We start from the raw sequence: 24,513 nt of genomic DNA on the forward strand, positions 1-24,513 counted from the left end.
GGGCTACAATTCGATTATGCATCATGATTCCAATACATGATTTATTTCCCCCTCACTGTGTGATCAACAGTGCCATAATAAAAGCAGATAAATGTACTTCCATTATCTTTTATTACACTACAAACAAAGCAGGTTTCTTTAAAAAAAAAAAAAGAGAGAGAATTCTGTACCAACATGCAAAAACTAAAAACTAAATTGATCTTTGACATTTGTGAATCGATTAATAATCGCCTATGTGTGCATCAATCTATGAATCTATTTCCCACCCCTAGTAAATACTCCACTGTAGAGTGGACCTCTAGTCTGCTACTGGTGTAGCAGACTAGAGGTGTGATCACATCATGTTTCAAGGCTGACAGGTGCAGAAGCATGCAGGCCTAAATAAGCCAGAGACATAAGCCCATTTGAACTAGATATCATATTCTCACTCCCAATTCCTACACCAATGGATCATCTCCAAAGCAAAGCTATAGGAAACTTACATCAGCTATTTTGAAAAATAATCGTGAAAGAAAGACCAAAAAAGCCAACTACACTTCAGAAACGAGCCCAAACCAAAGCAACCTGCAACTATGAATATTTAAGCGACTTTACAGGAAAACAAGCCAAAGATGTGGATGCAATAATCCAACACAGAAACACTTTTTTCCCCCTTGAAGTAAGAAGAATGTTCATGTGATTTATTTGCCTGATAAATAAAAAAGAAAAGCAGATATTGAGCTCACCTTCCCGGCGTCCATTGCAGTGACGACCCACACACAGTGTGCATTGTTCTCATATTGAACAGGGTAATTAGGAGACGTTATGACACCTCTGGGCCCCCGTAGATTACTGCCACAGGTACGGGCTGCAGAGAGAGAGAGATCAATTATTTATGCATTCAAAAGTATGCTTGCTGTGTGTGTGTGTGTGTGTGTGTGTGTGTGTGTGTGTACAGTTGTACACAATAGGAAAATAATGTAGAGAAAGTGATGGAGATTGACAGGCTGTTCAGGAATGATAGCATCATGAAACAATGTTATTACTTTTGTACTAATAGTATAAGAAAAGACGTGCATGCACACGCACCCACGCAGCAGCAGCAGTCACTTATTGTGACTGCATTATATGTTCCCGCTCGAATATACTTCCATACCTCTCTGCCTCTCTCTCCCTCCATCTCTCCATCCCTCCCTCTCCCTCTCCCTGTCGCATTCTCCGTCCTGCTACCTTCTCCCTCCCTCCCTCCTTCCCTCCCTCCCTCCCTCCCACTCCCTCTCCTCCTCTCCTACCTTCCTCCTCTCAGTCTCACCGTTCGTTACCCAACAATGGCAATTTGCGCTGACGTCAGACTTTGATTTCCTCTAGTCGATAGACATACCAATTTGTGCTGAAGTTGTGCATGTGCAGTACATATATGGGCATATCCTCCACACACCACACCTTGAACATTACAGAAAATTAGTCAGAAAACAGCATTGTCAGCCAGCTTTCCCATAGTGTTGTTTTCGTCGACTAAAACTACCGTTTTATACAGAGGAAAAACTGAATAAAAACTAAGCAATGATGACTAAACTATGAATAAATACATTGACAATTTCGGCAACGAATAAAAGCTGGACTAAAATGTTAGGGAGGGCCTAGTGGAGAAGCGATCCAGTAGAACTAAAAGAGAAGTCATTCTGTGCTTGGTTGCATGCTGAAAATTGCAGATCTACAAGCACACAACGTGTGTGGGTGTTTGTTTTACTTTGGAGGTTTCAAAATGTACTCCTTACAGATTATTCAAGTAATTAAAAACTAATTGCTTTGATTTTCTTTCTGTTTTTAAAATCTGTAATCGTATATCAATTCCATTCCTTCCCATGGCACCGAATATTCCCACAAGGAAAGGAATGTCAGTTATTGCAACTGTAGGTCGCAGATTACTATGAAAACCTGCAAAACCTGTCAGTCGATCCTTCCGTCACGCCTCCATATGTTGTCAGTCCATCATGCCTCGTGACACGTCACGCCACCATATATGGTTGTCAGTCTGTGACGCCTCGAGACACACTCCAAATATGGCCGTCTCCATATATGAAGATCACAACACTGCCCTCATCAAACCTTGGATAGCCATACATGGAGAAGACTGGATCATCTTCGAGATCTGCATATATGTAGCCGGCCAGCAACTTTACATCTGACCTCAACCTGAAACCCTTAAGCCCTAACCACACCAAAGGGTCAAGACGGTTTTAGCGTTGTCCCTGCGGTGTGATATGTCTTGTTGCACGTTGACCCACGTTGACCCTAGTGGAATTCAATGGCCCAAACCACACCAAAGGGTCAAGACGGCTTTAGCGTCAACTCCTTGCAACCGTTTGGACCCAAAGAGTTGCATGGTGACCCTTTGGTGTGGTTAAGGCTTAAGATCTCCATATATGGAGCTGACCTGTTCTGACATTTCATAATGTCGATGTTGAAGGATCAACATATTATAATGACCCTTCCCCACCCGTCCTTCCTCTTTGATGTCTCCCTTTTGACTGAAACCTGTCCATTCAAACTCATTCCATAATGTTGATCTGACCTCATCAAATCCTACCTTCTGTTGTCCTTGCTTACTGTAAATCGCTCTGGATTAAGAAAGAGCGTCTGCTAAATGCCTAAATTGTGAATTATTGTAAGTATACCGTACCTTATTATTATCGCATCGCTCAGTACTGTGAGTCAATATTACCATTTTATGCAATTAGACTGTCGTCCCGTCTTCAACGTATAGATCGATAACCAACCCCATGCTAATCACTACTAGAGAGTCAAACACGCTTGCTGCTGCCATATCCAACACTGCAGTAGCAAATACATGGATGGATTATGTATTAAACATGTGTTTGAATGCACCAGTGTGTGTGTGTGTGTGTGTGTGTGTGTGTGTGTGTGTGTGTGTATGTGTGTGTGTGTGTGTGTGTATGTGTGTGTGTGTGTGTGTGGCGTGTCGACTTGCTGCGCTTGCAGAGTAAATGATCATGCTATGGCCTCAGGCGTGATTTCTGATCACACGCACACACACAAACAACACGTGGCTACACTGGGACAAACGTGCACGAGGCCTTTTTAACCTTTCAGCCACGGGATGTTTTGCTGAGCACACAAATGTTGTGCGCACTGGTGCTCCCCGGACCGCTGGTTGAAAACCACTGCTGTATACAGTCAGGAGCCAAACTCAACATGGGAGACGATGCCAAAAAGAAATACGTGTAAACTAAAATGTTAGGCTGTCAATATAACACACAACTCTAAGAACTCTGTGTAGCAGTATTCAGGCTAATGAAAGTAGGCTACTGCTAACACAATAAAGCAGAGTCAGTGTTGTTTTTGTTGACTAAAACTATGACGAAAATGTTCGTCGACTACCTTTTTTCACTGACTCACAAACTACATAAAAACGAAAAAAAAAATAAACCATGGTGACTAAAACTATGACTAAATATACTGTCAATTTTGTCAACAAATAAAAACTAGACTAAAATGTTAGGGGACAAGCCGCAATTTGCAACTCTAGCATTTTTTAAATAATGGGATGAATCTAGAGTTGCAATACCCTCTGACTTGACTCCCCATTCATCCTATTTGCTTTTGCGATCTGCTTGACGTTAAACTCACCAACATTTCAGCTCTAGGCCAAGCTTGAATTATCCTCTTTCAATCTGCCAAGCTTTTGTTTCATAAAAATCCACCGTAGACATGAGCTACTTTCTATCAAAACAGAACTGTGCAGGTGATTCTTTTTGTGTTGGAGTTTGAAAGCACTCGTCGAAGTCACTAAACCGCCCTGCATACCACCCGTTTCGAATTTGCACATAATGCAGGAGGTAGCAGCCTGACGCATTAATAAAAATGAGTGCTTCCAAACTCCAACACTTCAGAATCACCTGCACAGAATTTCTTGACAGAAAACAGCTCATCATAACATGTCTACAGTGGATTTCTATGAAACAAAAGCTTGGCAGATTGAAAGAGGTTAATTCAAGCTTGGCCTAGAGCTGCAATGTTGCTGAGTTTAACGTCGTTTAATACAAGCAGATTGCAAAAGCAAATTGGATGAATGGGGAGTCAAGTCAGAGGGTATTGCAACTCTAGATTCATCCCATTATTAAAAAAAATCTTGAGTTGCAAATTGCGGCAAGGGAGTGGACAAGAGATCCATTAAAGTATAATAAAAGTCATTTTACACTTGGTTGCGTGCTGAAAATAGCAGATCTACAAGCTCACAACGCGTCGCTAAAACCTTATATTTAGTCAACTAAAACTAGAATAACACTAAAACATTCCGGGTGACTAAAATGTGACTAAAACTAGATGACAACTATTCAAGAGACTATGACTAAAACTAAAATAGAAATGTGCTGCCAAAAACAACACTGGCTAGGGTTAGCTGACTGAGTCTGACATCATGCAGGCAGCAGGCTACTTCAAGTCCCTGTGTAGCCTACTTATTTAGAGTAATGGACTAAAGGACTACACTTATTTTGTCTTGAAACACAAACAAACTAGCATAAAAAGCTAATTGCTAACAAACCTCAGCCAGCAGGTCAACACTCAATACAATACACATTTCACAGGTATACTATGACAATACTTATAGGCTAAGGCTACCATATGCATCATATAATGCAAATAAAATGTTGCAACTTACAATATGCTGTCAAAGGCACAATAAGGAATGTTTCAGTGCATTAATCAGGAGCTCACGACATACAGGACACCTGGCTAATGTTATGTCCAGTAGGTGGCGCCAAATCGCACTTGCATCATTGCATGGAAAGAGGTAGAATAAATTGCAACTTTTTATTCACTTAAATATTACCTTTTTTAAATACTATACCTCTGCTCCTTTTTAAAATATATTTTACATGTTTAGTTACTACTTTGCAGATTCAGATTTAGATTATTAATAGTGACATTAATAAATAATGATGCATTATTATAGTTCTACCCAGCAGTATGTAATTATAAAGCACCTTTAACAGCTGCAACATAAAGGTGATGAAGACATTAATGCATTACTAATTCAAATCCAATAATACGATTAGTGAAATGGCCCATTCTGTAATAACTACTTTTGTGCCAATACTTTTTGTATTTTTACTTCATATTTTGAATGACCCTTATTTGCAAGCAACTGAGCTACTTAAAGGAGCACTTCACCCAATTTTCAACCAGGTCCTTACATTGTAAAATACTAATAAAAGGGAAGGACTGTTGTCCAGGCCTTATAGTTGTCTGGAACGCGCCACAGGGTCAGCCATGTCCGAACATGGAGTCCAAGATGTCAGACGTGGTCATGTGGATGTGTCAGTCAGCTCCATATATGCAAGGATCTCTATTCTCTAGGTGATCTAGGATATAACTGTTTGGGCATATGCGCCACCCATTACCCCTTATCCCTCATTTTTATCCCCTTACCCCTTTTCCCCTATTTTTAACCATTTAAAATAGTTCAAATGGCCGATATACAAGCTCACAACGTGTCAATGTAGATCGACTAGTTGAACATTTGGAAATGTTTTTTCAAAATAGTAAAAAATGGCAAATAGGTTTAGGGATACGGGGTAAGGGGTGGCACAAGATAGGGCCCTTTATCCCCTGAGCAAGCAGGCAGGCTCTATTAGCTCAAATGTCAAGACTTATGCTGGAAAACAGTGTTCAAATCCGGGGTAGAAGAGGAAAGTTATAGTGCCGTTTTAATGATCCAAATCTGCAAATTAACTAATTCACTTGAAAATGACTAAAGCTCAGAGGCATATTGACAATAGGGCGAGGCCAGGCCGCCACGCCTGTCCAAGTCTAAATCTCGCCCGTCCTTGAAAACGGTGATAAAAAAAGAGACAAAATCGCCAAACTTAGAACAATGGAACAGCATGTAGCTCCGACTTGCTTGTCCATTCGCCCCAGCTCGCCCATTCACGGGCGTGTCCATTCCGTGGCGCGACCCTCCCATAGACATGCAAACGCCTTTGTGTTCAAGGAGAGCCAGGGGGGTTCAGTGAGCGATACATTTGACGCACTGTATACTGAAGGTATTTGATGAGTGATGAGAGCGCAAACTCTGTCTTGGAAGAGCCACCCATCTAATCTAATATACGGCAACCTTCCCTGTGTTTCTTCACTGGTCCGATCCAGAAGAGCGCAGTTTGCCGGCCACTGCGCTCTTCTCTGGAGTCCTGCCTCAGGGCGGACCAGAGGTAGAAAGCTGTCGTTCCCTGATGTCATGACTAGGGACACATGCTTCAGTAGGCAGGAACTGGGGGTGGCAATGAAGGACCAGGAAGTCTGGCATAGCATTGTGAAATCCATGATCTCGACCGCGGTCGAAAAATGATGATGTAAAAAATGCACGCAGAACTACAATGACAACCTCTCGCCTAAATAGTCTGTCTCCTATAGTGTTTGAGAGAGATTTAACGGAAGGTCTGAACTACGATTATGTTATAGAGATTTTCAAGCGAAAGCGAAAGCTGTCTCATGTTCTGAGACATCACTAAGTGAACATGAACACTTTGATTTTGCTGTTAAGCGTGAAACCTATATAATTCTGCTGTGAAGCGTTTGATTTTGCTGTGAAGCGTGAATACTATTTGATTTTGCTGTTAATGCATGCTGCAGGTTGGTGCCTTGCATGGTTTCCGCATGAATGTGTGTGGCGGTGGCTCAGGGGTAGAGTTGCCGGATCGGCGGATGGTAACCAGTTCAAACCTGCATATTTCTCCTGATATGCAGGAACCTTGGTGCCTTGCATGGTTTCTGCCGACATCAGTGTGTGAATGGGTGAATGTAATGCACGATCTCTAGAAGCGCCTTGGATAAATTAAGGCGCTATATAAATGCACCATTAACCATTTTACATACTGTGCTTTTTGAGAATAAAAATACATACATTGAATATACTTGCATAGTCTCTTATTTATTTTATACTTAATGTATACATTGTATTCATTTACTGGTTTATTGGATGATGGATCATTGGCCATAATCGCCATTATTATTAACGTTTTGATGTGTTTATGTTGCTTTCCGCCTTATATTTTCGCCTGGCCTACTTGTAATTCCTGCATACGCTACTGCTAGAGCTGTCAAATAATTGTAGCGATAGTAGGCTATTATAGTAGTAGACGTAGGGCCTATAGCCTATATAGTATACAAATGCAAATAATGAATTAAAGTGAACATTTTACTTGGTTACTTTCCACTACTGACCGTATCTTTTCACCTTACAGTGAATCAGTGTTTGGGTTCCCACTAAGTACGTACCTCATCCAACACCGATCAATGTCACATCTGTAGTCAGTATTGTAATTGTTTACTTTATTCTGCATACTATGAATATGTTTTGTAATGGGCTGTTACACTGAGCTGTGTCTTTTATGTACGTGGCATTTGGCCTGTAGGTATAGTCCTATGATAAGTCATCATATTCACATGGCGGCCATTCATTTTGCTATTAGGCTAATGAAATAATGCCACTCCAGGTTTCTTCCCAACCCGCAACTATGACGCGAGAGCAAAATGTCAGCTGTGTCAATATAGTCAATAATAGTCAGTTGTTATGACTGCATCACACGTCAAAGCTATTTCTGCAGTTTGCAGTGGTGGTGGGGAGTGGGGCCGGGACGAGAGTCGCGAGACATGACCAAACTATTTCCGGGGGTCCCCAGCCAAAAACGTTGAGAATCCCTGTAGTAAACTTTGACAGGAAAAGACTCGCTCACCATATAGAAAAATAAGTAAAACTCCTTAGAACCCCTGTAGTAGCATACTGGGTTAATAAAGTGCATGTGTCTGACTGTGGTTTGTGCACCTTTAGTTAGGTGGTACCAGTAATTTTAAGACGTGCACGTGCAGGGACAGAACGGAACGGTGCACATTCATGCACGCTAGAACACGTCCTCCTAGATTCAGAGACCAACCTTGCGTCACCAGACTTTCCAAGACGCACCAAGTAGACCTACCCAGTGGTCTAGGTTTACTGGCATGCACACTTACAGAAGTAGGCTATAATTCAATGTTGTTCTGCCCCGTAATGTCATCTAATTAATGTACCTATGAATGTTTGATATGTGTATACTGTATGTATGTTTGTATTGTCTATGGGGGTACACATGTATGCATATGTCTTATATGTCTCAGAAATGTTTTTTAGAATTGATAGTGATGTTGTTTCTGTCGTTATTATTTTATTGTTTTTGTCTTTTTCTTTGAGTTATGTTTTGTCTCCTTTTATTGTAAGTCTCTTGTTTGTATGTTTTTTGCTATTTTTTGTCCGATCTGTAATTTTCTGGTTAATCACTACTGAAATGCTTTTATGCCAAAAATCATAATAAACAGATGTTTAGAAAAAAAAGGAAAACAAAAAGTAGGCTATAGAGCACCGAAGTCCTGACATCACTGTCAGTTGAGGGTGTCATTCCACAGGTTCGTGTACTTTTTATTTGCATTGTAATCTCCATGGGGGATTTTAGATCGCCTCATATAACAACTGTGTTTGAAAAATAAACCGATCACCCCGGCCTTATCACTCATATGGATATGAAGCATCGACTGAAGGCGGAAATGTACAAATATACCCAAAGAGTAACAAAATAAGCGTTGAGTCAAACAACCCAGAGACTACATTTCCGGGTAGGCGGTGCCCAACAGAAACTGAATGTTAATTACATTTATTTTTATTTTATTGATATTTAATGTTTCGTGGTTAGTACGAGTCGAGTCACCACCAGCTGAGCTTACGTCAACGAGGAATCTCAGGAATGCAATGTGTTGACAGCTGGGCGTGACGTATATTAGCAGCTACATTGCCTTCATATGTAGTTTCAAGGCTTTTGCGGCCACATTAATTCAATTTTCTCCAGAAACTGGCTGTATCAAATATGAATGGACATCATTAACGACGCACAGCCACTTCCCTGACAGAAAGGCCGGGGTGGTCGGTTTATTTTTCTCAAACAGTTCTTATATGAAGCAACCTAAAATCGACAATGCAAATAAAAAAATACATGAACCTGTGTATTGGCGCCCTCTACTGAAAGTGACGTCAGACTTCGGTGTTCTATGGCTCCAGTAGGCTACTGCTGCTGTGAGGTGTTCTGCACACAAGAAGAATGCCTCCTCCTCCTCCATCAAAGAACAGATTAATTCGTCCAAAGCAAACTTTTTAGTTTTGCTGGTGTGCAGTAAAGATGTTTGTCTGACTACGGTATTTTGTGTTTGTGTCTAAAACTCTCATATACTATTTAACAATAGGCTATGCAGCTGTGTATGTGTGTGTATGCCGCAATTTGCGCAATGCGCGTGCACGTGTGCGTGACGTTCCGTGGTACCAGAAAAAAAAATCACCATGACACCACTGTAGCCTATATATGACTTGACTTAATCCTCTTTACCCCGTTGAGGGGCATAGGGCATCCACCAGAGCTCATTCCAATGTCCTTTAAGTCCTGGAGAGTGGAACGTCACCAGGTGTTTCTTGTCCAGGGCACTGTATATATAGGACTAAGGTTACTTCCTGCCTGGGGTCCTCCTATGTCTCACCAGACTGCTCGTCTGCATTTAGCATTTTGTTGTACAATGGTGCCATACAAAAATACTGTCTCGCATCACAACACATGAGCTTGTAGATCTTCTATTTGTAATAATCGTTCATTAATCGTGACACAATTGACGCATCACCCTGACATTGATTTGAACTTGAAGTCATATCGCCGCGCTACCCCTATCAGCCCATATCTTATACAGCTATAGCTGACCAATCAGGGCAATCTAAAGAGCCACCATGCTCTGAACTGTCACTATGAGTGACCCCTCTGGGCCAGGAGGAGTCCGTCAAAACATATCCACCCATATTGCTGCTTTGATGCCATTTTATTGTCACAAAAAATTGTTACTGTACAAGCAAGTAGCCTTGGGAATCAGCGGTTCCTGAGCCATGTGGCCCATAGGTCAGGAGCCCATCTCCTGTCTCTGTAGCGTGTGGCAGCTTGATGTACAAGTACACCCCCGGGGCATGACACTATACAGTATTTCGCAGAGACTTAACCCCAAACCAACCCTTGATGCTGAGTACCAAGCACGAAGACATGCATTGGGTAGCATTTGTATAGCCTTTGTATAACTCGGCCGGGGATTGAACCCGACCTCCCAATCTCAGGGCGGACACTCTAACCACAAGGCTTAGGTTTTGTGACTATTGTAAGGCTATAGATGAACAAATGAAGCCATGTATGTACAATTGAAAGTCAGAATCTCCAATAAACCATTTTCTATGTACTGAGATCACTCAATGTAGATTTAGATTAGTCTTTAGGGTGGTTGTGTTCCATTTGATATCCTTCGCCTATCACAGCAGCTGCTGTGTTTGCACATTGTTGTACTTTTTGTCAATAGACATGATTTCAAACTCTTCTTGGGTGATTGTAATCTGTGGGAAGTATGTGTCTCTGATGTCTTGGTACAGTGGACATTACACTACAGTAATTATTCTATTACACAGCTGTCATAGAATTGATGTTTTACAGTTCAGCAAGTTGACTGCAGTAACTGTAAATATGTTCACCCTTTCCCACATTTGATGTCTACAGAACACTACAGTAGGCTACTGTACGTGACTATTACATGATGCACAATGTGAGATCACATACAACCGCATGTTTATTTGTGGCTCAAACTACCTCAGATTTGTGACTACCTGGAGCAAGCCAGGCCACACACTAATGACAAACTTCTGTAGGCAATTATATTATGTTCACATCATCACTGAATCTGCTTATTGAATACTGAGAGTTCAATTTGCCATCGTGTTTATAACCACAGGCTTGATCACAACAACAAACACTTGTGTTAAATTGTCGTGGTAAAATACTAACCAACCACACGGAAGGTGAGTGCATGAGCTAAAGTTTATTGTGACATTCAACAGCAGGAAAAGCAAATACTCTGGACTAATCTCAGACCCTTTTAGTAGTGCACTCACACCGCAAATGCCGTCCTTGAATGTTTTTATTCTATTAAGCACTATACTAATAACATTTATAGACACTAACAAATAATAATAGCTGTGCTGTCCAGTTTAAATTGAGACTAGTACAAGTGTTTGAGCAGTCCTTGAACAGCTCTGTTGACTGGATTCTGTGGTTACAATGCGTTGTGACTGGATTCCCTGCTGTGCAGCCAAAGTGAGTCAAAATGCAAGGTCTAAATAAAATAGAATGAAGAGACGAGAGAGAGAGAGAGAGAGAGAGAGAGAGAGAGAGAGAGAGAGCGCTGCAGAAAGACATCCCTAAAAGGCTCTGCAACCGAAATGATTTTGAATTCCTTGGATGTTGTATTCGTAACATTCACATTGTTCCGTAGCTACTACTATGCTGTACATTACAATCCCTTTGTGGGAAGGAATCACCGTCTATTCTAATGGCTTGGATGAGCAGTGCTGCATACTAACCTCTACGGCTATCTGAACCAGTCTGAAAGATCTGAATACACTTCCCCCTCTCTCAACTGTGGCTCCAACCAACTCACCTCTAATGCACACAATGGAAGGGGGTTGATACCCACAGTTTCCCTTCCCTGTGTGGTTAAACCCCAACATCGGTATTATTTGGGAAACCTTTGCAGAAAATGGCCAACCGTATACAGTACAAGCTTACGTCGCATTACAGTGGAATGTATTGTAGGCTTGTAGATTGGATATTTTCAGCGAGGATATTTAATGAGATAATATATAATTAGGCTATGTCATTATAATACTGTATAAAACATCATATATAATACCAGCAAGGCGCCCTGAGAGCGAGGTTGCGTGCACGCATCCGCCTGGGTGACGGCAGACTGCTGGGCAAGCGATGGTGCTTTGGCATGGGGGGTCAGATCAACAAATGAATTCTGCACTGGCCATTATCTTGAGTGTGCAGGGTTTGATGAGGTAAGATCAACATATGGAATGTCAGAACAGGGTGGCAGCGGGGGAAGTGTCTTGACTCTTGAGTGGTAAATGGTGCATTTATATAGCGCCTTTATCCAAGGCGCTTTACAGAGATACAGAGATGCATTACATTCACCCATTTACACCAGGAAACCATGCAAGGCACCGACCTGCACATCGGGAGCAATTAGGGGTTCAGTGTCTTGCTCAAGGACACTTCAACACTAACTCTGGGGGAGCCCTGGTTTGAACTGGGAACATTGTGGTTGCCATCCGGTCACATCCGGTCACTAACCCATTGATATCAAACATTTGATATCAATTGATATAACCCATTGATATCAAACTAATTTTTCTCTTTGGCCTCTCCTTCTGCACCATACTCCTTGTTCTTTTGCGCATGCACGTTGTCATTCACTTCTCTGTTTACCGTTCACAAAGAAAGGCTCGGCGAGCGTAATCTAAGGAGCTCTCCGTGGTTTTGACCAGATGGATATACTAAGCTCTTCATTTCTGACTTCAACATGCCTCTCGTTCAAAATATGAAGCGAGCGATCATCAGCGACTTTATCGTAATCTTAGCGAGGTAAGCAAGCAAAAATCTCCCGTTTTTTGTCCGGAACGGAAGGGGGGGCTTACAGAGTAAAACACTTTTTCTGCACCTCCATTGAGCACCTAGTTGATTTTATTTTTTCGCTCTAAATAAAATGTTTTTCATATTCTCATGCTTTTATATCTGACTGCTTGAACTGACTGATCTGTGCAGTAATATGGAAAGGTGTGATGCATTGCAATGCATCGTAGATAAAGGTGTGATGCATTGCAATGCATCGTAGAATCAAATCAAATCTTTACCTGGTGAATGGAATTGAGTTGTGAGGGCAGTGCCAATGCACACCTAACAGTCAGTAACTTCTAAGTTACAGTGGGTGGGGCTTATCGAAGGGTCATGCTCAGTTAAACAAATAAAAGGATTTATATCAAGGAATTGACAGGAACATTATTGAACAGCTGACCTACAGGCAACTATTAGGACTGTTATTTTCACCTTTTATTTGAATAATTGTTCATAAATTAGTCAGTTGAAGTCATATCGTCCAGCCCTAACCCGTAATCCTTCCTGCACTGTTGAGATGCAATGCCGCCACCTTGAACTTGGTACTGTAATAAAGCTAAAATGTGGTAGTCTGAACATCATTTCATCGAAAAGCAGCATAGCTAACAAAAAGGGAACACAATAGCTGATATTCTTAATCGGATTTCCAACCTAAATCTCTTTAGTGGTTGTGGATCCTAATCCTGACAAGGAAATGGAAAAGATTTGCAGCTTCACCTGTAATTTTGCTTGCAAAGTGTGAAGAATATGCCCCTACAGTACAGGTAAATTAACACCCAGAGATTGCTGCGGTTCACAGCTGTGACTGCATGGCATACTAATAATTGTCACAGATCACACATGCTTCCTTAATGTAGTGTTCTCAAACACAGACTCCCCCAAACAAGGTTTTATGCCAGGAGAGAATATGTTGTTGTTAGATTAAATTCAGTACAACATTCTATGATCTGAATAATCATTCTTATACATTACTGGTGTTAACTTCTAGCCAGTGGGGAAAAAAATGTGAAGGAAAAGTTTACTGTTCCTCATTTTGCTGTATGGGGAACCCCTGGAACTCCCTCAAGGAACCCTGGGGTGCCCCAGATCCCACTTTGACAGCCACTGCCTTACTGTGTAGAGCTACATTTTTAGCTTAGGAACGCAAGTTACTCTTGGAGAAAAAGTCGCTGTAGTGTCCCCTTACTGTGGCCCCTTTGTTTCTCAGAGTCTGCCATGCTGTTAACATAGAAATTGTCGATTGCCAATCCCCCTTTAATATACCTTGTCCACACTGGCTCATAAATTCACCGTACTATTGCCTTAAAGGGATATTTTGCAAAAAGTCATTATATTCTGTTAAGGATCCTCTTTAAAAAGACTCTCCGGGGTGCCATAACATTAAAGGGCTACCATGGCATTTTCAATTTCAGTCACTTTTAGTCAACAGGCATTGTGGCGGTGGCGGTGATGGAGGAGGGGGTTCACCGTTATACTGTGACGGTGGCGGTGATGGAGGAGGGGGTTCACCGTTATCACTGTGACGGTGATGGAGGAGGGGGTTCACCGTTATCACTGTGACGGTGATGGAGGAGGGGGTTCACCGTTATCACTGTGACGGTGATGGAGGAGGGGGTTCACCGTTATCACTGTGACGGTGATGGAGGAGGGGGTTCACCGTTATCACTGTGACGGTGATGGAGGAGGGGGTTCACCGTTATCACTGTGACGGTGATGGAGGAGGGGGTTCATCGTTATCACTGTGACGGTGGTGGTGATGGAGGAGGGGGTTCACCGTTATCACTGTGACGGTGGCGGTGATGGAGGAGGGGGTTCACCGTTATCACTGTGACGGTGGCGGTGATGGAGGAGGGGGTTCACCGTTATCACTGTGACGGTGGCGGTGATGGAGGAGGGGGTTCACCGTTATCACTGTGGCGGTGGTGGTGATGGAGGAGGGGGTTCACCGTTATCACTGTGGCGGTGGCGGTGATGGAGGAGGGGGTTCACCGTTATCACTGTGGCGGTGGTGGTGATGGAGGAGGGGGTTCACCGTTATACTGTGACGGTGGCGGTGATGGAGGAGGGGGTTCACCGTTATCACTGTGACGGTGGCGGTGATGGAGGAGGGGGTTCACCGTTATCACTGTGACGGTGGCGGTGATGGAGGAGGGGGTTCACCGTTATACTGTGACGGTGGCGGTGATGGAGTTCACCGTTATACTGTGACGGTGGCGGTGATGGAGGAGGGGGTTCACCGTTATCACTGTGACGGTGGCGGTGATGGAGGAGGGGGTTCACCGTTATCACTGTGACGGTGGCGGTGATGGAGGAGGGGGTTCACCGTTATCGTATTTGTCCTTCATTTATTATAACGAGCCCGCTGGAGGCTATCACTACCATTATGAGAATGGGAAAGGGAGGGGCATCCGTAAAGAAATGCATGGGAGACAGAGAGAGGGAGAGGAGAGCTACAGAGAGGAGTATACGTAGTATACAGTAACATCCTGAGTGTTGCTTCAATGCTGAGACTCTAAACACGGACCGGCATGCATGTGTTCAATGAACACTCAGGATGTTTGAGTGGAAAGCAGCTGAACATGCAGGAAGAGGAGAAGAAGGGACGAGTCTGACGGTGCGGAAGAAAGGAAACGGGACCGCAAAGGAGATGTGAGATAAAGGAAGGCATGAGGGAGAGGGAGAGATGAGTGGATTGATTGAGATAGAGGTAGAGGGGAACGACAGACAGAGAGAGAGAGGGGGGGGGGGATACCAGAGAGAGAAAGAACTCAGGATGACTGATCTACTTGTTAATTGGAAAAGAGAGGACAAACACACACACATACGCACGCGCGCGTGTGCATGTATGCAATTACGCATATACACACACACAACACACACTGTGTGTGACTCATTCACCCAGAGACCAGTTTCTAATTAACAGTAAAGTCTCAGCACAGCAGAGACCAGAGGGACTTGTGGGTTTGAATCCCAGAGTGTGACACTCTCCACACTCAGCTACTCTGCAAGTGTCTTAAACTGACATCACACTAGTAGCTGCTAAATATGTCTGTTCCCCTGTAATCTACTGCTTGTTTGTCTTTGTGTCATGCCGCACACACGCACGCACGCACAGAAAACTATTGATCGCAACCCAAACCATGTCTTCTGTAGTGTACTTTTTCCAATTATACAGTACCTATCATTGACAGCCATTCCGTGCCCCTCCCTCCACCCCTTCCATTATTTTGGGAATGCAAAAAAGTGCGTATCAAAAACAGCTCGTGCCAAAGGCAAGAAAGACCCAGTCCTTCCAAATTCCAGATCAGACAGTTGAGAGCCTCATGCACGGATCAAGCCAGGGTTTCCGGACATACTGTATAGTTCTGCCCAGTCAGAACAATCTGATGGAAAATAAGCATCACATGAGCCTGCTGGCATTCATTCCCATCAATATTCATGAGCACAGGTTGACATGCAGAGCTTGGTTCTTTTGACAGTTCAGTTGTCAGGGTAAAACATGGCCATAAATATGCATAAAATGGATGGATGTTTAAATAATGAGTTTACACGGACAGGTGCTGTTGTGCACGCCTGCAATCTATTCCGCTTAGTGTCAATGAGTATCATTTCAGCAGGGCACTGTGTGCACGTAAACATGGACAAGGCTTTAGCAGTGAGCTAATATATATAAGAATAAAAGTTATCCCCCATAAAGTAAAACATAAGGACAAAAGGCGTTCAATCAATCTGAAGATCTCTAATAGAAACAAGCTAAACAAGTAAGGAGAATACATATAGGGCATTCCAGAGTAGAGTAATCTTGTGACCAAATACAGTATATATAGTCTTTCTTTGTCACATCCCCCTCCATCTCTGCTCGCTGTCTCTCTCTGGCTGACAGGAATAGCCCTAGTCAGGAAGGAAGTCAGGAAGCAAGTCAGGCAGGTCCCTGCAGCCAGCCAGCCCCACACACACTCGCACAAGCGCGCACACACACACACACACACACACACACACACACACACACACACACACACACACACACACACACACACACACACACACACACACACACACACACACACACACACACACACACACACACACACACACACACACACACACACAGTAATATGATGTGACAGAGACCCTACAGTATGTGTCTGTGCATAGGGACCACCTGTCCGTCAAACACGCACACATGCACAGACGCGCACACACACACACACACACACACACACACACACACACAGTGCTCAGGGGGAGTATTCTTATGGTATACGAGGTGTGACATTGTCCTTGTGGATACTCCTCGTCGATATGTGTGCGACTGTGCGTGTGCACGTCCTAGCTGTCTCTCTGTTCCGCGTGGCGCAACGATAAATAAGCCAACAGGGTATTGTCACTGTGTGTGTGTGTGGGCAGACGCATGGAGCCACTGCCACTCACATACCTATTTAGTCAGCTAGTCAGTCAGAGAGCGTCATTAGGCTAACATTCAGTGTCCCTGAGCTTGTGGGAGTTGTGAATTCTCAAACGTGTTCATGTCGAGGACCCCCAAATGAATAATGCATTTGGCTACAGACGCCCATTTGAAAAGATTTTGTGTCAGAGACCCCCAGAGAGAGATTGTATAATCGACTATTTTTGAATATCCGAGTGGTTAAAGTGGTTGTGATGCTATTATAATTGGTATCCCCTGGAACCCCTTGAAGTGGTGTTTCCTGGACCCACTTTGACAATTACAACTACTGTATACTATACTATACTATACTATACTATACTATACTATACTATACTATACTATACTATACTATACTATAATATTTCTCTCATGAAGTCTAAAACTAGACTTTATAACACACCCACAAAAAAGTAAATGTTGATGTAGCCAAAACTGTTGGCTTCCTTTGTGCTCAAACAAAATACCATGTCCGCACTGAATGTGCATCGTGTTTATGTGTATAAACTCACATTTCCATATTGTTTTCTATAGGTTTGCCTTATGCATTTAGATTCCAAAACAATAGAAACCTTCTTACAACATCCTTGGGGAGTTTATGAATTAAACATTTTTGGAAAGTTTCAGTATGGCAGCATCCCATATTTATTTGTTTTGTTTTTGTTTTATCCCTCATGATAAATCAAATTGCCTATGCAACGGCTATATTACATAGTTTTACTGCACACCTGGGCAGTATAGCTTTAGAAAAAGATAGAATATCTCTTGCCTAACTGAAGGAACAAACGTGTACAACAGGTGGATCTATAAAAAGTAGGAATGTGCTTAAAGTGCCATCACAGTGTACATACAAATCTTGACGGGAGCCACATCTGTCATTGGCTATGTTGAAAACAGCTGGAGAAGGGACCAGAGTTCCTCTCCAAACAGCATGCTGACCAAGAAACTGGGAGACTCCCATTACTTCCATTACCCTCATGCCATTAGTCACAAAATCCCCTTAACATATTTCAGATCAGCTGCACTTAATGAGCAGAAAGAGAAAGTGTCGCTGGATATTTCAAGATTCTCAATTAAGATCATTGATCATATCAGAGGGTGTTACTTCCGGGTCTTCCAGCATCACTTTCACCTCGGTACTCATATTTACATAATTTATCAAATCCCGAAGTTAAGCATGCAAACCTTCTGCTGGTGAATTTGGCCTGCAGGGTGTTGCTAAACTTGCTATAGGCTTATAAGCTAATTAGAATGGCAGAGATGTAGTGATTGCTATTCGGCACAAACACTCACAACATATAGTAGTGTTGATTTCGTCGACTAAAACCAGGATGAAAATTTTTCGTCGACTACCTTTTTTCACTGGCGAAAACTAAATGGAAACTAAATGAAAACTAAGCCATGATGACTAACACTAGGACTAAATATATTGACAATTTCATCAACAAATGAAAACTATACTAAAATGTCAGGAAGGGACTAGTGGTCAAGAGATCCAGTATAAGTCATTTTACACTTGGTTGCTCACGTGCCGCGCTGTGTTGTGAGCTTGTAGATCTGCTATTTTCAGCAAGTGTAAAATCAGTCATTATACGACGGCATCAAGGCCCGCCAAAATACATTTTAGTCGACTAAATCAACTGTAGATTTAGTCGACTAAAATCTTATAGTTAGTCGACTAAAACTAACATTCCAAGTGACTAAAATATGACTAAAACTAAATTAAGCTTTATTTCAAAGACTATGACTAAACTAAAATAGAAATGTACTGCCAAAAACAACACTGCAACATAGCCACATGTATTCTAGAACTCCTGCTGCTGGTGGACTGTATAACATTCCAGTCCAAGATAGTGTTGTTTCATTCATACAAACATCACCATTCATGTCATCGGTGAAGGTGAGCCTCAGGGCAGATATTCCATCCACAGAGTGCAAAGTAGAGATGTTTTTGTTATTGTGTCATGGGTGTTTTATTTACAGTATAGTGATGAATACAGTACTGAATACAAAATGTATACAGTATAGATATAAGGGCTGTCAAATAAATACTTGAGCGTCGAATTAACGAGGGGGGAATAAATGTGCAATCAATACACTGTATACCAAGTCACTAGGCATGGCTATACCGTTCAATGTTTTATCATGTCAGTTCAACCATTACATGTGCGCTGGCTTTCTGTGTAGCCTACGTTCAGCTTTTGCGTGGACATGTCAGCCTCTCATCCATCTAAACAAGCCAAGCGGAACACATGCCACATTCATAACATGGACGGAAAACAGTGACACATTTTCCGCAATTCAAGTGACATGATTAGGTTATGCAGGCACGCACATTTAAAAGACATCGCATGAGAGAATTTGATGGACAAAACAAACAAAAAAGAAACAATAGGTGAACATTAGCTGAATATAGCAGATCTACCAAGACTGAAATGAAATTTGAATACAACTTCTGAGCTCAGTTGACAACTCTAATAGACAGACAGACAGACAGACAGACAGACAGACAGACAGACAGACAGACAGACAGACAGACACTTACTTCTACAGATGGGTCTGTGGTCACTCCAGGCAGCCAGCGTGTCAGTAACTCGTTGACAGGTGATACTTTTGGATCCTTGTAGAACGTAACTGTCGTCACAGCTGAACTGGACACTGGATCCAACTCTGTGGTACGTACGGGAAAAACAGAACAAACAACATCTTAAAATAAAACTTTACTAATTATGTGTTCAGCATGCCCATAGTGCATGCCTATCATCACAGGGAGAACAGGACACTTGATCCAACATGGGAGAAGATAATGAAATATAATGAAATCTGAATGATAATTATGCTATTAATGATTAATTGGCTCCTTAATCCCAGTCTAATATAGCTGTCATCACAGCTGACTTAATTAGATTTTCTTTTAAATTCCTCTCTTCTCTCCTCTTTACTAAATTATTTCCTTCCTCCCATCCTTTGTGTCTTTTGTGTAAACTGTTCTATAATGTATCCTCTCAACAACTCTTATCTCCATCCCTCAATTTGTTCGTCACTTGTCCCGGTCGCCCCCTTCCACCCCGATCTCAAACTCCCTGCTGTCAAATACATGGAAGGGACAGCCCAGCGATAGATCTAACTGTTACCCTGCATGATGCCTTGTCTGAACAGCTTAATGTCCCCACCCCGCTGATAGACACAGCAGTCTGGTACAGTACCACCTGGCCAAACATTATTCTATCTTCTTTAAGACCCTCCTTAATCACTGGCTCCCTGCCATTGGTGTGGTCCAGTACAGCCTGCAGTATCTGTCCCCTCCCTGTGGGTACTGTATGTCTTCTCTTGCTCCAGAGTCACAAACCATGGATCAGCGATTCCATCCCAACCTGTGGGCCTGTTATGTGGCAGTATGGCAAGTGGGCCCCCAAATAACAGGCACAAATGTAAGATTTGAATGATATATAACACTGACATATAAAACAGTTAACACCCAGTTATTCATTTATGAATTCTTCCTTAAGATGGTGACAGATGCTCTTGCCTAACAAACGTATACTCTCATGCCTTAAGACATGAATCATGATAAAGCTTTTATTTTCTTCACAACAACATCAAGCCGTCTCTGGCATCAGAAAAAAGATTAAGATTAAGATTAAGATTCCCATGACAGTGCAAGCGTCTCCATCAGCTGGCTTCCAACTTTCAGCAGTCGAATCTCCTCGAAAGTTTTGCCTAAATCTGTGCGTGTCGCTCTTAAGGCTCCACCACGGTGTCACATGGCATCATCCATCTGTTCTCGGGCTCCTGATTCCTGGGGTGTAATGATGATTGGAAGTGACTCTCTAACACGCGCACAGAGGTAATGACCTTGCTCAAACACAGGCATCTCCTTTAATAGGCCTACTGTGTGTGTGTGTGTGTGTGTGTGTGTGTGTGTGTGTGTGTGTGTGTGTGTGTGTGTGTGTGTGTGTGTGTGTGTGTGTGTGTGTGTGTGTGTGCAGTGACAGTTGCTAACAGTAACGGGACACAGCAGGAGTTAGACATAAAAAAGACAAATGTGTTATTATCTGTTTGTTTTCTCCCAAGCTGCATGCGGATGATTCTTTTAGACCTGCTGAGAGTACAGTGAGAACCAGGTGAAACTGGAATGCAGAGTTTGCTGAATCACAACAGGACCTCCAGATTGTCACCACAGTTTAAAGCTACAAGAGTGACAATTGCGGAAAGTATCCTAAAACTATGTGCTCATGCCGGGGCGCATGGTAAGGATATGATACCCGACAGCGAGTCCCTGGTTCGATTCCCGAGCCTGGCGGTCCTTTGTTGTATGTCTTTGATTGATTTAATAGTTTTTTTTGTCAGAAATGTAAAATGTGAAATGTTTCCATTCCAATCATGAGAGTGACAATTCAGAGACATGTCACTCCCTGACTCTCTCTCCGTCTTTCCTGTCTCCCTCTCTGTGACTTAAAGGCAGCATAGCCCAAAACATCTTTAAAATGTTTTATGGAACTATCTACCTCTACCAAGCCATCTATTTTATAGATTGCAGTAATACTGTATGATCAGGTTTCCATAGACATAGACTATAGGTTTCTAGCTTACAAACATCACTGCATGCGGAATTGCACATTCAGGTGGCAAAACCTCATGAGTAGATAGATGGTCACAAGATTGTAGTCAACCATAAAATGTCATTTTAGAGATGGATCTATTTGTTTGTCTTTCATTTGCATGTTAATATGACATTATGTAAAATGTTAGCTAACAATAGCTGACTATCAGTATTGTCATCATGGCCCAGAATTAAATTGGATTGCTATTAAAATAAATGTTGAGCTAGCCGAATCACAAAAAACCTTTATGGCTTGCTCACAAGCCATACTGTCCTCTAATTTTGTTGGTAGATGTTGTCTATCTTCTATTTATTTGACAATATCAGGAGCTTGGTGGTAATGTAAATGCCATTAAGAATGGCATTAACGCATGACGCAGTACAAAAACTTGTACTATTGTATTTTAGGCAACACTATCCAAATGGTCTGTAAACAAATCTGGTCCCAAAATCACAAAACATCTACACTACCGCCAAGGATACGTGATTGTTTTTGCCGTCCATAACTAGACCTGCATAATTACACTTTAAATCAAGGAGCTCGATGCAAAAAAATAAATAAAATAAAATCACCAAGAAATCACATAAGACCAGGTAAAATGTAATGAAACTCACTGGAAGTTGGAACCCATCCTCTTGCCATATTCTGGAACCCCAGGATCAGGGCAGACATCACCCGCAAGTCCACTTTGACTCACTGGAAATTCAAGAGAAGACAGCTGTCATGTGCATTGTGTGAGAATAATATAAATTATAAAGGACACCTTTTAACACTTTGCAGAGGCAGTGAGGCACCAAGAACTGAAGACAATGATCATTCTCCAGCATTCAAAGTAAAGATAAAATCAAGGGTTGTGAATTGTTATTTCTTTTGGAAAATTAATTTATATTTTTGTGTTTTTAATGTTTTTATGTGACGACTTTGCCTCAGGGTTTAATCAACCCACCTGGGTTTATTTCTAAACATCGGCCAGGGCTCCGTCAATGATCCTGCTTATTACACGGATACTTAATAAAAAATAAAATAAGATTGACCGAAAAGTAACAATAAAACAAAGTATTTTCCTTGCTTAGAGTAACTAGACCGGTGCCCGGCTGTAGAGCACAGAGTCAGTAACGATGGAAGATGGAGATCCATGCCCCAGCTGGCTATGGAATACCCGTTGTACCCGTGTCAGAGTACCCGTTCCACCCATCTGTCTGTGTCCCTTTTATGTATATGGAGATTTCTGTATCTGTTTCTCTGTGTTCCTTTATTCCTATATATGGAGTTCTGTGTCAGGCATGCCCAAATATGGAGTGTTGTGATGTCAGAACAGGCCAGCTTATATGGACCCTGGGCAAGGGCCCTGTCCAGATCCCGGGCAGAGGCCTTTTTTGGTGGTTCTGAACAACCGTGGGTCCTATACCGACTTGACACCGGGTACTGCCCTCCATGTGGGGGCGTGGAATGTGTGTGTCGAATTTGAAGTCAGTGGGGCGAACGGTTCTCGAGTTACGTGGATTACAGCCGTACACACGTACGTACAGACAGACATACAGAAAACGGAAACCAAGGAAGTATCGATTAAATATAATCCATTTTCGGTTACTGCATTGTATATTTCTCGCTTCAAATGTTTTCAAAAACATTCTTGAGAGCAAGGTTTAGCTGTAAATGACATTGTGCTTTTGTTTACATGGCTGCCGGCATAAGATCCAAGCAGCCCAGCGGATACTCTGAGCCTTTGATTAAACAGCGGCCAGAGCCGCCAGACGGTAATTGAGCCCATCGGTCATTATCCAAAAATAACTCACCGCTGAATACAGTGATTGACCAATCAGAATCAAGCATTCAACCAAGCCGTGTAGCCTAATAAAGTCAAATTCTGTAGGGGACATTTGTTGATGGATGGCTGGGTCGTGTGAAAACTAGGTGTGAATGGTGTTTTATGTGCGGAGACACTATACTGCACTACTCAGAAGAGCATGCGCATCACATTTCATCTGGAAGATGAAATATGATGATCGAGGCACCCCTTTCCATTGATTCATAATGTATCAGATTAAGCATTTTTTTGTAAATTGAATATAGATTCCAGTATGATACACAGTCACACTGGAATTAAAGTAGCAGCCTGTAGAGACCGTATGACACAACAGAAACTGGTTCTGTCTGAATAATGTATCTTTCTTTGTGTAAAGCTGTCTCCGAGGACACATGGCAGTAGTTGCCATTAATCATGAATAATATAATATAACCAATAAAAAGGAGTAATAGAAGACATTTCTGTCACCAATGTGAGTCCATATAGGGTTAGGGTTACTGTTCTTCGTTGACCGGGGTCCCCCAGGGGTCTGTACTTGGGCTCCCATCCTTTTCAACTCTACACCTAATTCCATCACCACAAATAGCTGGATTTTCCTCTATATTACGACCATGCCCAGAATAGGAAAACAGTGGCATATTTCTTTAAACATGGTAGACGTATATAAAAAAAAATAATGCGGAGAATAGAAGATGCTTGCTGATAGATAGAGAGACAGATGGAGCAAAAGGATGCATACAACTAAAGAATGCGGGTCGGTCTTCACATCATGAAATGGCTGATGGAAAAGAGAGAAAGAGAGAAAAAAATAAAAGGAGCAGTGAACCGAGGATCCTGACAGCGAGGAAATAAATTGACTGAAAATGACGGATACGATGAAAGAATGTGCAGGTCCTGGCAAGAAAGAAATTGCGGGTGGGTCATAAATACAAGACAGCTATGAGGTCAGCAGCAACGGACACCGTGTGGCTGCCATCCATTCTGCTGTGGAAGGCATCATGCCTCCAGGACAACCGAACGGCACTGTCGCCTAGAAACCTGCTATGTCCCAAAACCACCACTTACATCTCAGCAGTGGTGGAGAACAGTACTCGTGTTACT

General features: G+C 42.3%; 1 protein-coding gene across 1 annotated transcript in view; it reads right to left on the reverse strand.

Annotated features, from left to right (window-relative positions):
* The window catches only part of LOC308315110 (CUB and sushi domain-containing protein 1-like), a 694,698-nt gene that overhangs the window by 294,477 nt on the left and 375,708 nt on the right, over window positions 1-24,513 (reverse strand). The window contains exons 8-10 of the mRNA XM_080762946.1: window positions 22,220-22,301; window positions 19,547-19,671; window positions 726-847 (exon numbers count right to left, since the gene is read on the reverse strand). Coding sequence (XP_080619072.1) covers window positions 726-847; window positions 19,547-19,671; window positions 22,220-22,301 — 329 coding nt within the window. The remainder of the gene's footprint in view (window positions 1-725; window positions 848-19,546; window positions 19,672-22,219; window positions 22,302-24,513) is intronic.

The sequence above is a fragment of the Protomyctophum bolini genome (genome assembly GCF_963924005.1).
Source record: "Protomyctophum bolini genome assembly, chromosome: 1".
Lineage (NCBI taxonomy): Eukaryota > Metazoa > Chordata > Actinopteri > Myctophiformes > Myctophidae > Protomyctophum > Protomyctophum bolini.